The following is a 15,941-nucleotide window of genomic DNA, read 5'->3' as shown; positions in this document are numbered from 1 at the left end:
CCCGCGTGGGCGTTCCGCGGCTCCACTGTGCCTCATGACGAGCTGAGCTCGTCATAAGCGCCGAAGGAGTTAAACAGATATTAGTCATCCAGTAACTAATCAGTTGCATACAGCTGCGAAAATTGGCATCTGATTCCTGCTGGTTTCTGGCCACGAAGACATCAAACTGGGTGCTATCTGCATAGCAAAATCACCAAAAACCCAAATAATTTGATAAGTTTGGCTAGGTGTGTAACATATCGGCTAAAAAGTGTAGGGCGGAATGAAGAGTCCTGGGATACTCCACAGGGGGGAGAGAATGGCTGGAAGGGTAACAGTTAATGGCTACAAATTGCTCTCTGTCAGATAGAAAGAATTTAAACAGTGCAAGAGCTGAGCCTCTGATTCCCAGAGAATGGATACGGGCGATCAATACCTTGTGTGATCGGCCTTATTGAACGTGGCTGCGAGGCCTAACAAAGTCAGTGCCACAGGATTACTCCCATCCAAGATGGCTCTCAGCTCTTCTGATGAAGTTATCGAAGCATATTCAGTGCTGTGCTGGCTCACGAAACCATATTGTGTGTGATCCAACAATTTATTAGAAAGTGAGTTCTCTATTAACCACATCGCTGCAGTGGTTATTTTTCCCCTGTGCTGGAAATTCTTGCTCCCCTATATTCATGAAGAGCTGAGCTCGTCATCAGCACAGCTCAACTGTGCCTCATGACGAGCTGAGCTCTTGGATGGAATGGGCCTGTAATTTCTTGGATCCAAAGCATTCGGATGCAGTTTTTTTTTCAGAGGTAAAATGGAAGCTATTTTCTAGACTTTAGAGAAATAACCTTGACTAAACATTCCATTAAACATTTTAGTTAGGTGACTGGCTATTGTTTTGGCAACGGATTACAGAATCTTTGGTGTGCACGGATTTAAGGGTGAACTGGAGCCAGTGTCTAAGATTAGGTCCTGAACTTGAGGCACTGTCAGCGTGGTAAAAGAAGAAAGAGACAGCGGGGCGAGATCAGGAGGTGTTGCAACCTTGGATGGGAGAGGGGGCAAGACATCAGATGCCTGAGCGTCAACCTCCGAGGATGTTGGGGAGGTTTGCACCATATTATTAGTGAAGATATTATACATTTCAAGAACCTTTCTTTTGCCTGAAAGGCAGGCGCGATATTATCACAAAATGATTCACTACTAATTGTCTTGTCTATCTCATCAAATTTAGCCCGAAGAGTTTCTTGGATGAATTATTTGCTGACAGTATTTTTGGGAAAAATACGCCACTTTTCCGGAGAAAATCAGAGCTTTATAATCTGAGATTTTCTTTGTTTCTATAAGATTTTTTTTTTGAGGTCTTATTGTTGCCTCCAACTATGCTCCTGTCTTCTGCATAGCTGCTTCAGTTGTCTGAGTTTCTCAGAGAACTAGGGTTGGGAGGGAGTTAATCTCATGTTGCTGACCGTTTTGGTGGGGGTCAACTGATTAAAAGCTAAATTGAGCTAAGAATGATACCCCTGCGTATCATAATCAAGGTGATTCGTAACTGTGGGTGGTGATAATTACAATTTATGATATATAATTCACCCTCCACTACACCTAGTCTTATGATACAAAAAGGGCTAGAGGCTAGTACACTGCCTGAAACTAAACCCTATCAAAAAAAAGTATGTGTGTGATGCCATGAAATTGTTTACATGGAAGGAATCCTTTCTAAGCACGAGAACCCTCACTCACCCGAGGGTGACATGCATCATCATTGGGTCCCCTCCTCACACCCGGACTGCAAGGTCCATGGTGTGAGTTACAACTCCCAAAGTGGGAGGAGCAGAAGTATTTTGATGACCGATGGAAATAGAGTCCGTGAGGGACAGAGTGCTAGTGAAAATATAATGTGTGATGTTTGTGAAAACTACCTCCAGAGGGCCAAAATAACTTTATTATGTAGGTCCAAAGGGGTTGAGTTAAAAAAAGGACTGGGGTTGTAAACCAAATATACCCCTCTCAGTGGTCAACATGTTTCTGCCCACTAGAGGGTTAAAGGGGTTCCCGGGTATTCATCAGGACCTTAGTTGATTAATCACTCTGTTCAAAGTGCTTATATAATGCAAAAAAATATTTATACTGGCCAGTCAAGGATCAAAACGGCCACAATGTTGGCCCGAATATGTAGCGGGTACACAGTCATTCTAGAAAGGTAAAAAAGAAAACAGAAAGTAAACATTTCACAATCCCACAATGTTTTGCTAAGTTATAAGGGTTCTTAACTACGTATGTAGAAATGTTGTCAGAAACATGTGCTCAAAATCTAACAGTGCTTAGCAACCACACAAATACTCATTAGCAGTGGTTAACTTTGCAGTCATTTCCTGTGTTTTATGATGGATACCGTACCTCCTCAAAGAGTGAGTGATATCCACCCTCAAGCCACGGATCACATCAAGGAGCCCCCCACTGAAAAAGAAGTTATAAGGATATCCACTACCATTTAGTGCACATACATGTCAGCTAGCTTGATGAGCAGACGCTACACCTTGTGTCTTTCAAAGAACACACAAGCTGCTTATTGTAGCATAAAGATACACAACATTCCACAAGGCAGTGAAACAATGCGGCTGTCTGATTGGAGCAGGGTCAAGACTAATTTGCATATAGCTGGGTCCACATGGAGGTGACATGGTGTGTAAAATAACAATGGATTGGGATGTGGCCCGAGTAATTACCAGTGGCTGAGATTAATTCAAGCATTCAATCCATCACTATTTTGTAAACTATTGAATGCTGCCCTAAGTGGGATGGGTATGGCCAGACCTGGGTCCCGTGCACACCGTGTCACTGGCTCCAAGCTATACCCAGCTGATGAGCCCATACCGAGGGTGAAACTGGTCCTTGGTTGCTTGAGTTCCGGTTCAGGTTCCGGTTGTGCCTTCCCTGACACAATAAACTTTGGTTCAGTTGCCTCACTATTCTCACAAGTTATAGAAATGTGCATTGGGGTGTGTAGTCTGATTAGCTGGGGAGGATTCTCTTCCTAGCTACTTGAGAATAAGGCAGGGCTCGGAAAACCCATCTGCTACAACACTGCTGTGACAGAAGTGGGCAAGTGAGTGGTTGACCAGAAGTGGGCCAAGGAGCTAATCTTCGTGGTCCACGGAACGATAGGCGGAAGAATGCTGCAAAGTCTTGGTAAGCCTTTGAGTGCAGGGGTAAACTGCAGAAAGCCTTCAGAAGGAACAGTGAGTGCATGACATATGAGAAATCTGCCTATGCGGGGTGATGGATGAGATTAAGCATTTTGATGGATGAAATAATATAAGTAACCCTTGTTAATGCAATGTGTACATTTGCTGTGCTTGGGAGAACGTAGTAAAGAAGCAGATGTTGTAACTGTACTTTTGACAAGTGGAGATAATCACGTAACTCTGCTAATATGTACATAGCGGGTAAGGTTTTTACTTCGTTAAATCACTACGTAGATCCAATAGTATATTGGAAAATGTATATTTATATGGGAGGGCAGCCTTAATAAGGGAGCAAAAATTGTGACTCCACTTTATTGATGTGGAACAAGGTTTTTTTTTCTGTTTTACACAAAAACCTTTATCGACCAATGGATTGCAGTCGAATGCTATGTCCTCCTGGTTACTTTATATATAGATCAACTCACTTGGTTTCTTTCTCTTTTATTACAAGTTGCATATTGTACGGATACCATTAAGGAAAGGACTAGTTGTTTTTTAGTTTTAGGGCACTTTATGGCATGCAGTATGATCACTCCCAAGATTGGGAGTTGGACACAATTACAACTATGTGTGGTGAATGTTTACTGTTATTTTATAATTGCATTGCTAGTGCCCAGAGAACTCTAGTAAGGTAGTTGAATGCATGATAGATTGTCCCTGATGAAAAGCATATATCAGGAGCCCGATTGCAGGACGTCAGAACTGTTCTGGAAGTCCTCTCCTGTTGGGTTAGCACTGGGTGCCCTGAAAGAAATATTTCAGTAGGGACAGCGAGTGGGTGTTGGAAATTATACTGTCTAACGCTGCTGCCGATATCTGCTGAATTATAGTGTCTCCTAGACCCTTTTTACTCCAGTAGATACTCTGATCCATTTTACTAATAATTTAGCGTGCTAGGTTTTTGCAGCTGCATATTGTATTACTACTAGAATCCTCCTTTTGTGATGTTTATTTATTTCTTCTACAGTTACCGGTGACCCACATGAGGCTGGAGATTCGGCTAGGGTGCTAGAAACCAAAGTGCCTCTCATAGGTAGGTGGGGAGTCCATGTTTTCCTTGGTAATGTTAGCAATACAATTGTCTTTGTAGAGCCACTGTCATATCCCAGTAGCATCAAGAGCTATTCTTACACAAGAGGCACATTATCCAGACAAATTCAGGGAACCCACAAATGATGGTAGAAAGGATTTGGAATTTGTGTAATGGTATGCTGTGTGGCCCAATGCATGCACAAAGGTAAGATCCCAATTTTCATTGTACAGTTAAAGGGCAGAAATTAGAAATTAAGTGTATTTCAACAAATTGGGAATAGAGAGTATTTTAATTTTTTGTATTGGTATTAAGCATTAATACATCATGGAACATATTTGTAGAACTTTTATACTAGCAGATCATTCGTGAAACTCTTACATATCCATAGACCCACCTGAAAAGCTTTATTGTACCTGATGCACACGAAAGTTATTTATATAGTGACGTTACAGAAAATCATTGTGCCAAGGCATGTGTCTAGATAGATCCTTGTCCTTTTGTGTGTGAGCGACTGACCCTGGGAAATCCAATTCCAACAAATATGTAGCGCTGTGCATTATTCACGAAGGTTATTTCAGTCATTGAGGTTGCCGTACTCACCTGTCACTTGTAAGTCAGGAGAAAGTCACAACTGGTCAGAGAAAAAGGTTGAAATTTCGCATTTACAAAGATGATCGAGGGGAATATAAATAGATCCAGGAAACAACTGTTTAACATTTGTATATTTTATGTATGGATGAGAAGATGTAGAACATTTTATTTATAAACCAAGACAATGTCCTGGAGAGGCACCTGATGGAATGGAAGCAACCTAACCACTGTGTTGATGCTGTTGTAACACTTACTATTGACAAGCATATGCCTGTGATATCACTGGGAAAAATCCATTGTCCCAGGGTAGGATTTGAAGGGCAAGAATATGAAAATGAAGTTTTAAGTCATGTGGGTGGAGAAGACTGCATGTAGAATTATAGGTAAAGTGTGTAAATGCTAAATATGACCCACTTATGCACTTTTTTTTTGTTCTGTTTGTAAAGTTGGTGGTTGCCTTCATGTACTTGAATGGTGCAGTTAATGAGAAATGGAATTACATTGATGCCAAAAATGAATAGTGATAATAACACATGTTTTGATAATAAAAACAGTACGTGGAGGCACATGTTGGGAATTGAAAAAGTAGACGGCACACACTTGGGGCCAGTCTGTCGGCCCGAGGAGCGTGAGACTCGTGGCGGCGGTCCAGCCACTGCCGCACCGGCAGGCCGACTGTCCCATTAAGACTTAGGCAGTCGGACTGCCATAGGACTACCACCAGGGACCCGGCATTCCATGGCAGTGGCGTGTCAGTCCTGAGGTTGCAAGATGCTTGGCCGGACAACTGTAGTCCCACCAAGCATAATACAAGTTTCCTCTCCGCCACGGTTTTCATGGCGATTCCTCTGCCATGAAAACCGTGGTGGAGAGGAAACAACGGGGGCCCCACAGGACCTCCTGGTGCCTCACGCCATGCGGATGCACACAAGGGGACAGAACATGTGGCCCGCTATGTGCATGCACACTAGCTCCTACACGGCATTGCCTTAATCGTTCATACCGTGTAGGGACTCTTTTTGGCTTTCCCATTGTGGTGCCCTTTTTTAGCGGCGCCACTGTCGGAATGCCCAAAAAAGCCTGCCAGACAGGGAGAAACTTTAAATCTGGCGAGTGGCCCCTCCAACGGTTTGGTGCAGTGGCGTACCGCCTACTCCCGCGACCCCTAAAGTCATAATCTGGCCTTATTGGTGAATTGTTTATAACTACCTAAGATGTAAGTTCAAATCTGCAGATATGTGCAAACACATGCATGTTATTTTATTTCCGATCTAAAAAGAGTAAAAGACGATGGGGCAGGGTGGGACAAATGAAATCGAAATGTATGTTTGACTTTAATGTGTCTAATTATTTTCTTTATGTTTTGTGGAAGGCATTTGTGTACAGGTCCTAGTTACTGGGCAGGCATTTGGATCTGAGCAGCAGTTCATACATCAAATTGATCGGCACCTAAAGGACAGTGGAATGCATCTGAGGAGAGAGAATTATGAAAGAAATTCAGACAGGCTGCTACTGCTCTTCTGCCCTGTTGTCTCTCGTGTTGGAACAGACATCAGCAATGCATTAGAGAACATTTCCGGTAAGTAGGCCATATAGAATATCTTTCTTTTCCAATTGACTGATGTCAAGGGGGTGAAGTATAGTGGAGTAATACACTGCTGCGAAAAATATAATTTTACATTTGGAAAATCCATTTCATCATGTCATCCTTCTTTTATTAAGTTGTTGGTCATTGATTTGATAAATATTAACTCATGTTGTCAATTCACTCATTTGTGTGCAATATTTAAAGATATTCTAGAGACAACTAGTATGGTGCTGGTGTAAGGCTCATTCTCAATCTGTATAGACTGAGGTTGTGTAAAACCATATTTTAAATAGCTATTAATCAATATTTTACGTTATAGATTTATGGAAAAGGTGCAGCACATAATAAGACTTCTCTCTAGTGCCCCAAAGTTTAAATTTGAAAACTTGCAGAAGGTGCGTGCTCTGCCCTACGAGCCGATTCTTTTAAAATGATGCATTGTATGCGATCAGACCATACAATGACCCTACCTTTACTAGACTGTCTCCAGTGCTCCCGTAATTCAGAAATGATATAAAAACATTTGTTTTTGCAATATATATTTCTTCCCTCATGCTAATAACCTCCTGCGGAAGATCAACCTTGCTCTTTATTCCGACCACAGCTATTCTTCATTAAATAACATTGTGTTTAGCAAGTTTGCCTTTTCTGCATGGTCTCCGCAGATTTTTAAAGAATTTGTGGTCCTTGTTTTGGTAGCATTATGATTTTGCCTTTATGTTACTCATATTCAGTGCTTCAGTGTGTATGCTCTGTCTCTAAAGCAGTACAGTCAAAATAATTTTACACAATTGGTTTATTCCGTTCTTCTGGAGGGAAGGTTGCACAACTATGTCACAGCTGCTGCAGAAGTTAAATGTTATATGCAGGGATGTTGAATTTTTATAAAATATCTACCCTACCATCAGGCAAGATGATTAAAAAAACTACTTGTCCTGTCCAAAACTCCACTTGTCACCCTTTGATTGCATTCTCGGATTCGATAACTTATGGCAGCCTCCTGATCCCGTCAATTCTCTGATGAACGTATCTGGAAATATGCCAGGGTTTACATTGCTTGGGTACGGACCCTACCAAGTTCCACCTTACTGATTTGACCAGACACTGAATATACAATGGATCTGTTTATGTCACACCTGTACCTATTCACAGTCTCTACGTATGCACAGGTTTTGTTTATGAATGGGATCAGTTAACACCAGCTTTCTGATCAAGGTAGGGCTCGCTATGCCAGCACATTCATTCCACCAGAGATCAGTACGTTTCTTTGTTTCTTGTTTTACTTTCTGAGGAAGCCTCTTGGAAAATTTACTTTTAAACATCCAAGGGATTCTCAAAAATGTAAATATACCTAGATTCTTCTTGCTATTCCAATACTTAGGTTGGTAAATGCAAATCAACAAGACTGCTGACAGTCTGACTTTTCCACTTGACCATATTGTGTCAAACTTCATCTCACTTTGCCTCAGTTACCTTCTGTGCAAATCTTTTTGGCAATTGATGGACATTTACATTTTATACCTATTTGAACTGCAAGATCTTGTTGGAGTCAATATGTTGTGTTTCAATCTTAAAGCTATTTACACGTGTACACTTGAATTTTTGGCTTACTTGTGCAAAACTGTTTTTTCTCTTATGAAAATATTTACCCATATGTAGATTTTCGTGTGAGCAAATTTAGTCACGGACTAAAATCAGGCGGTAAGTAGTAGTTTCTAGGCTAGAGTGTCCAGAGTGTCCAGTGGGTTTGTGCACAACCACAAACTTGCATTTTTAACGGTATTCGCCAACTCCTCCCTAATCCCTTCCAACTCTGGGAAAGTTTGATAATGTACACCTGACAAAAGCAGGAGAAAAATATTTTTTGTAGTGCAATACGTTTCTTTGTGAGGTAAACCATTTTTCCACACAAGCATTGGCATAGCCAATAGGTCTCGCCTGTGGGACTTTATAAGTATTTAGTTATGCATCACAATATACTTGGTGCAATAAAATTAACTGTTGCATGGCTAAACACTTATAAGGTCCTAAAGACGAGAACTATTGTCTATGCCAATGCTTGTTTTCTGTAGTTTTAGCGCGAACTCGACCCTATTGTATTGGAGCGCTTTACATTAGCACCATTTCTATTACACAAGGGCATATTCATTGTTGGTAGGCGCGGGGACAATAAGTGATTTGCCCACAATCACAGTATGTTGAGCCGGTGCCGAGACTCGAACATGCTTCTCCAGCTAAAAAATCAGCAGCTCTGGCCGTTACCCCACATCCTCTCCCCTCATGGGAGGAATATCGCTTATACCGACAAAATGACACTTCGACGCACCGAGAGGCAGCAGGTGTTGAAGGAGGGAACATGAGAGGGAATGAGGAGACAGAGGAGCAAGGAATAGACTGTAGAGGTTAGAAGCGGATGGAAGAACAAACGGGAAAGGGAAGAAGGCAACAGGAGAAATAAGAAAGAGAAGGAAGGAACTGGGAAAGGGGTATGTGAGAGTGAAACTGGAGAATGTGAGACGAAAAGAGAGACCAGTACATGCATAAAGGGAATGGGAGGCACAGGAGTGAGGTAAGGAGAAATGTTAGAGCCATGGAGGGAGGACAGAAGGCATGAGGGAACAAGAGAGACTAGGGAGGAACAGAAGATAGAGCAATGCACGAAAGATGCAAGATAGAATAGGACATGCAAGGAGGGAACAGAACGGAAAGACAGAACAGTGGCAGAACAGAGGAACGAGAGAACAAAAAGAATGACCAGTAGAGGAAATAAAGGAGGAGGAAATAGGGTAGTCAGGGACTGAGGACAGGGAAGGTATTAACTGGAGTGGAAACGATGGTGGGAGGGTAGACGGGAACAGGAGAGGGATTAATGGAACAGATGAGGGAGCTGGGGAACCGGAGAGAAGGAGGAGGGATCAGGAAAGAGGGTAGGAGGGAAGAGGATGGGTATGCTCATGGCAGATGGGAGGGAATAGGAAACATAATGGAAGTATGCGTGAAGTAGGGAACATGAAACAGAAGTCCGGAGATAAACGAGGGAACAAGTGAGCGAGGGAGGGAAAAATTATCCAAATCTGGTGTTCAGGTGAATGATTACTTTTCTAGGCATTGCCCATCCTTTAGATGTTGCAACGTGTTTTCATGCTGTTGTGTTTTTATTGCCACCTACCACAGCGAGGAAGGTACGCCTTACATGCAGATAAAATCTGCAGTGAAAGAGACCCTTTCCAAAGCTGCATCCGGCGTGCCGCTTAGTAAAGCAGTCACCGGCTCTTCTACTGAAATATGGCCGCAGTTCAGAGATCCAGAAACGGCTCAAATGCCTTTGGGTCCAGGACGAGCACTATGAAACCGCAAAAAAAAATGTCAAGAGGGCTCGCCTGCCATGGGGTAATTTGTCAGTTATGATAGTAATCTAATCTTTGAAGGTGATGTCATAGTTTTAGACAAATAGGGGTGGGGAGGAAGTAGTCGGTATGAGAATTATGAATGAGCGCACTGCCCATGAGGTTTTAATATCGCATGCTTTGAAGCTTTGATAACGCATGCTTTCCATTCGTTCATTTATGACTGCACACAAGGCACGTTGCACGTTTTTGACAGGAAATTCCAAAGATGCCAACTTCTATTCAATTATAAAACACGCCAATGATTTGAAATCTAATATTGTATACCCAAACTTTCACAAACTAATTAATCAACGTTATAATACAATTACCAAGGTAATGGTGCAGCTGTGACCGAGAAGTTCTGAGTGGGAAGGTGACCTTCCCGCCATTCGGATAAAGCATGCTCTGATATAACCATGTTTGACTGCGCATTTGAATCTTAATTACAATACTGGGCTAAAAAAAAAGAGATTAGAAGGGACACTAACTCTTTGGAATCTCCCTGAGTGTTTACTTTCTATGACGCACACTAAAGTCCCAGAGCATTTTTGACACACATCACTTTGGGGAGCAGCGCGGCTGTGATTTCTGCAGAGCATGCCTCTGAAAGTGAGCTGTTTTAGCATATTTACTTTCCAGTTTATCCAAGGGCACTATTTCACCGCAGTGTAAACAAAAGGGAACGCGTGAGAAAATTACACTCAAGATGGGTACAGAGCGCAAGTGAAGCCTCCTTTCAAGGAAACAGAAGGAGGGAGGGCTCACTTGTAAAGGGACAGTCTTTACCTTGTGGGAGCGAGCAGCGGCAGGTGCAATGATTGCTAACATATGGTGCCTGCTCGCTCCCGCAAGGTAGTCACCACACATGCACGAGGGCTTATTGGGAACAGTGCAAAAACATGCACAAATTCCCAATAAAGCCCGGATCGATTCCAAAAGGTCCCCATAGCAGCGCTTGCGCGCTGCGTAGCGAGACCTAAAAATATGTTTTATAAAGTGAATTTACACTTGCTCAGAAGATTTTTACATGAATAAATATACAACACATTTTTCACAAATATTTGGGAGTAGTCCTGAAAATCTGTGACTGTATTCCATTTGAACATTTCCATATGAATGCATATCTTCCATCCCGCATGTAACAAAGTATGCATTCAGAAACTGTAACTTTGTAGATTTGAATTGTACATACCTTGCACCACAGTGAACATAGCGTGTCTCATACTTCACTTTAATGGGCTTTGGGTTGACCTACTTTAGTCGACTTCTTTTGTTTTGGAACCATGAGCCATTGGCTTGCAACATTACTACTAATCACATCTTGGATGAGCCCAGAGGAGTGTGTTGGTATCACCGTTTTTCTGCTGGCTGTTTTATGTGTGTCCTTACACTCTATTGGAATCTATGAGGGACTGTTTTACAACCTTTTTAGGTCTTGCCTAATGCTGCAAATCCTGCCCAAGCTTTATTATCAAAGTGCATCCCCATTCCCAAACCCACCCATACACCCTCTGTTGTCTGTATCGTCCACTTCGCCCGCCCTCTGTTGTCTGTGTGCTTTCCCATTGTTGTTCTCTTGCTTGTCCACCTCTCCCACCCTCGTCCTTATCTCACACTCTCTGTCCCTCCATATTACCTTGTCAGCACTTGCTTTCCACCCAAACATAGTGGTCTTAAAAAAAAAAACTAAAAAAGAAAGCACGTTAGTTACATTAAAAATGTGCAATTTTTTTTTTAAACTAATCTATTTCTGCTAGGTAAACAGAAAGAAAATGCTTTCCTCAATTTGTAGGCACACGCACCTGTGTTGGCGCCCGCCTTTAAAATGATGCAATGACCGCATTATGGTGCCTCTGTACAACATGGCTAAAAATCATTAACGAAGTCAACGACATCTGTTTTGCTTGTCTGCACTCGCTCTCCGGTACACTAACAACCATAGGCAAAGCCAGTGGCCTGCACTACAAACATCACACCAATTTGCTTTGATAGTGTTTATTTCTCTGTGTTTTTCTAGTTTTGTTTTTGTAAACTGGTAGTTGCTTCTTTCCTAACCTGATCCTACCAAGGGACTTCATATCCCTCAATCTGTAAATGTTTTGTAATATTTTAATATCATGTGCATGTCGCATATGTAAGCGGCGTGTACACTCTGCATCATGAGGCACTATAGCGCTGCTAAAACCCACATTTTAATTACATGCAATTGACACATTTGTCACATGGGCTATGCTTGTAACAGAGCTTTACCAGAGCTTCTCTTTGGTTACTTAATACCTTTGTATAAATATTGTAAAATATCTCTTTACAGGAATAAGCCATAATTCAGACTTCGAGTTTTTTATTTTTATTCTTATCCTTTAGTGAGAGCAAATACATTAATTCAACATGCATGTCTAAGTTGATTTGGCTTTGTAGTTGAATTTCATTGATGTTAATACATGTGTTTTGCTTTTCCGTGTCCTAGCTGCAAGAAGGATCATTTTGATTGTGATGCATCACATCCCAAATGAAAACCTTCCCCTACACACCGACTCCAGGGGCCAAGTCCAGAGCTCCAGCGTCCTGGGCTCGGTGGATTGCCGCTTCTCACAGGCCTCTGGTCTCTACAGCTCCGAGATGAACGCCAAGGCTGCCCTCTCTGCTGCCTCCATGATACAGAAGCATAAACATTCACTGCCATTCCAAGAAGGACATACACCATGATCTGAAGAAGTACTTAGTTGCTCTTTAAACTGTCTGTTGAACATCTCTGCTAGCACCTTCCTGCCACACATTTACGAGAGCAGCTGTGGTATCAATCTGCTCCTATGCTGCTGTAACCATTTCCAGTGGCGTACCAAGGGGCGGGGGTGGTAAGAGTTTTCGGGGCTCTTACCTGGTACCATCGCAGGGCGGCAAACGTAGGAATCGGCAGCACCCCCGCACTTACCTGCGACCGTCGTGGGGCGGCAAACGCAGGGGTGGCATCAAGACTAGCTATGGCAAAAGGTCTAACTATGCCCCTGACCATTTCATAGGCTACTTGGATGATGACTCGGTGCACCCTCGACCTGCATCAGGGAAAGGCTCTCTTCCAGTTGCATGATTGAAGCACACTAAATGGAGGTTAATCCAGTAAAGAAGGTGGGCACCACCAATTTAGTTATCTTACACGCTATTGCCAGTTTGAGGTATGGCACCGTTCAATGCATTCGAGATGATCAGACTCGTCTCAAGTGAGGTTGGAGGCAGGTCTGCTGGTGTAGGTGGCAAGACGGTGAGGTAGAACTTCAGGAATTTTTACTAATAAATTGCTACCAAATTTATTTTGGTTACCCAATAAAAGGACGTTCATCGCAAACACCATTGCTGTTAGGGTCACGCATGCCGCAATACAGGTATAGATGCTGTTGTCCATGGACAGTTGCAGATCCACACAGGAGCCTTCAATGAATACTCTTTAAAACATGAAGGTTAGTATGTACAGCAAACTTTAAATTGTTTAACTTCATATAATTGGTCTTAGTATTGTATACACTGATCAAATCTGACTTTACCTAACGAGTGATGCCGCTGATGTGGAAAGCAATCATGTCACATACATTCCCAAACTATATGGAGCAGAATTGTTCTGTGAAAATCAAAGGATTTGGTTATGTTGAACAACTTAGCAGACTAGAAAGTAAGTACTGGAACCAGCTTTCAATTTTACAAACCCCATTACTGAATCAAACAACTTACAGCCTCTTGGGGAGGTATTTTGAAAAAAATGACCCAAGCATATATAACAGACTTAAAGCACATATAGTTATTTATCAAGCCTAAAAGTGTTACAAGTTTATAACCTGTGAATGTAAATGATAGAATACGTTTTTAAAGAACTATGCTTAAAATATAGACATTTGCTCATTTTATTCTGTCTCAGACTAAAGTAAGACCATTGACATGCTCTAGATTCCACACTAAAGAGTCCATCATACTCTCCACCACCAGTGATGGACTGGACGCCATCTTCAGTGAAGTTAGCAGTGCGCAGTGGTGAGCGTGAAGCCCACGGCCTGGTGATCTTCCACTGACAGGAGGTCTGTGATGAAAGTACATAAGGCTGAAATTTAGTGCAAACTGAGTTCCTCATGAGTGAGTCCCCTTATGCCAGGAATTAAGTCAGAGTCACGACTTCTAAAATCTCACCCTTTTCTTCAGTCTTCAGATCTTCCTTCCCATATTAGATCAACACTCTGCATCAGCTGGTTGACCTATGGACTGTGTTCTCCCCTACTCCACCCTTCCCTACTCTGTTATTCGCCAACAAATATGGTTACATTTTTCTCTTGACCATTCTTTTAACTGTTAACTGTTCCCTCCTGTGTGTGTATTTGTTAGAACTGTTTTGAGCTTGCTTTAACATGTAATAGCTTTGACTGAGAGACCTGAATTGTATACTTATATCATGAATTGCAGTAAACATGTTTACATGAGTGAGCAAGCGAAATATCCTTCCCCGTTGCTTTTCACATATGAACTTTACTCAGACTCCTGTTTACCACTAGTATTGAAAATACCTGGACAAATGAAGATTCATTTTAGGGGAACATTCACCAAAAACGTGTCAACTGCCACAGGCTTAGTTTACACTTTCTCATGTCAGTCGTTTACAAGGAGTTGTGACAGTCACAAACCTTTGGCTATTCCATATGCATAGACAAAGGATGGCATACTGCATTTACATACCTATGTATGATATTAACATAAGTTGCTGACTTATTTCCTAAACCTGTATAAAGTATAGTATATATGTAGAGATTTAGGAAAAATATTTGTTTCTTGTTTTTTACACTACTGTTTTGATCCTATACATCATTTTTTCACCCTCTTTTGATGAGTATGAAACTGGTGGCATGTTGACCAGTCTACCAGGACAGCGGAGGTAATCAGGGTGCTCCCACTCTGGCATGGTAGGCCGCAAACTGAGTGGAGTGATTTTTGTTCCAGGATCTGGGCCCCTTTATCCACTGATATTTTACTGGTGTCTGCATCATCTCTTCTTGGAAGGCAATGTGCACAATGCAGAGTTTGCCTTTTTAGGTTTAGCAGCGGCTTATCTGAGCGAATGCTATATGTCCCTGTTTATTCAGGCGTGAGCACAATCTGGCCACCTGATTCTCTGTCCTTTGTAGTCTGTGGATTTATGACATACATATTTCAGAGTGTGAAACAATACACTAACCATGTACTAATTGTGAGAAGACAAAAGATATGGGGTGGTAATATAGAAAGTCACAATAGGGGCACGCACTTGCTCTTGCGCCCCCAGGTTACTGCGATATTACAGAAGGGGCCACAGATGCTTCTGTGACACCCTTCTGTAATACTGATAACATGGGCGCACATGTAGTACCTGGTTAGAGGCGGCAGACCCGAGAGCAGAGGACGGCCCGGGACCAGGGTTCGATTCCCGGCGCGGCAGGTTTCTGGACCAGGGTCAGCGGACTCGATAATTCTCTCGCCTCGGTGCCCACTCTGATCAGCGATCACACTCGGCAACTCTGGGCATTAGCCTGCTTCATCTTCACTAACGGCCCCACCAGACCGCCGGGGATGCCTGGTCTCACCCTGGAGATACCCATTAAGGGACCATCTCTCAGGGAAGCCAGGAAGGGTTTCGCAGCGGTCGAAGCGCCTTGGGACCCTACGGGTAAGTAGTGCGCTATATAAATGCCTATACATACATACATACATCCCTGTCTTCAGAGGGTGTTTCGTAATTTGCATGGATGCGTGGCCCCATGCAAATGAGGAAATCGCTTTGACTGTCCCATGCCGTATAATGAACAAAAAGGTGGCAAACTGTCAGAGCGCGTCCTAGGGCTGCCCTCTGGAGGGATTGAAGGGGTCCCCATGGACCCCTCTCAGACATCCCCCTACAGCTGGGTGCAGTCACTCACTGCAGCTGCCTACAAGTGCATCTCTCCCCTCCTCAAAGTGCAGGTGGATTATCACCTTTACTGTGATACAAGGAGTGGCTTTGATGCAGTCGCTCTGTATTTCACTGAATGTGGCCCCAGGGCAGGGCATTCATGACAATAGGGTGTGCTGTCCCTGTTTGTGCCTTGTACACCGGTTGAAAGATGCTC

General features: G+C 42.7%; 1 protein-coding gene across 2 annotated transcripts in view; it reads left to right on the top strand.

Moving 5' to 3' along the window:
* Positions 1 to 14,293, top strand: part of LOC147709498 (uncharacterized) — a 56,569-nt gene extending 42,276 nt beyond the window's left edge. The window contains exons 3-5 of one of the 2 annotated variants that reach the window (XM_086928055.1): positions 4,192 to 4,257; positions 6,221 to 6,427; positions 12,293 to 14,293. In XM_086928055.1, coding sequence (XP_086784181.1) covers positions 4,192 to 4,257; positions 6,221 to 6,427; positions 12,293 to 12,531 — 512 coding nt within the window. In that variant the 3' untranslated portion in view covers positions 12,532 to 14,293. The remainder of the gene's footprint in view (positions 1 to 4,191; positions 4,258 to 6,220; positions 6,428 to 12,292) is intronic. The other variant, XM_086928056.1, reaches the window with a different exon arrangement.
* The last annotated feature ends 1,648 nt before the right edge of the window (positions 14,294 to 15,941 follow it).

The sequence above is a fragment of the Lissotriton vulgaris genome, chromosome 6 (genome assembly GCF_964263255.1).
Source record: "Lissotriton vulgaris chromosome 6, aLisVul1.2, whole genome shotgun sequence".
Taxonomy (NCBI): Eukaryota; Metazoa; Chordata; class Amphibia; order Caudata; family Salamandridae; genus Lissotriton; species Lissotriton vulgaris.
The sequence above is the reverse complement of the archived record's forward strand: the minus strand, read 5'-3'. Positions and strand labels throughout refer to the sequence as shown.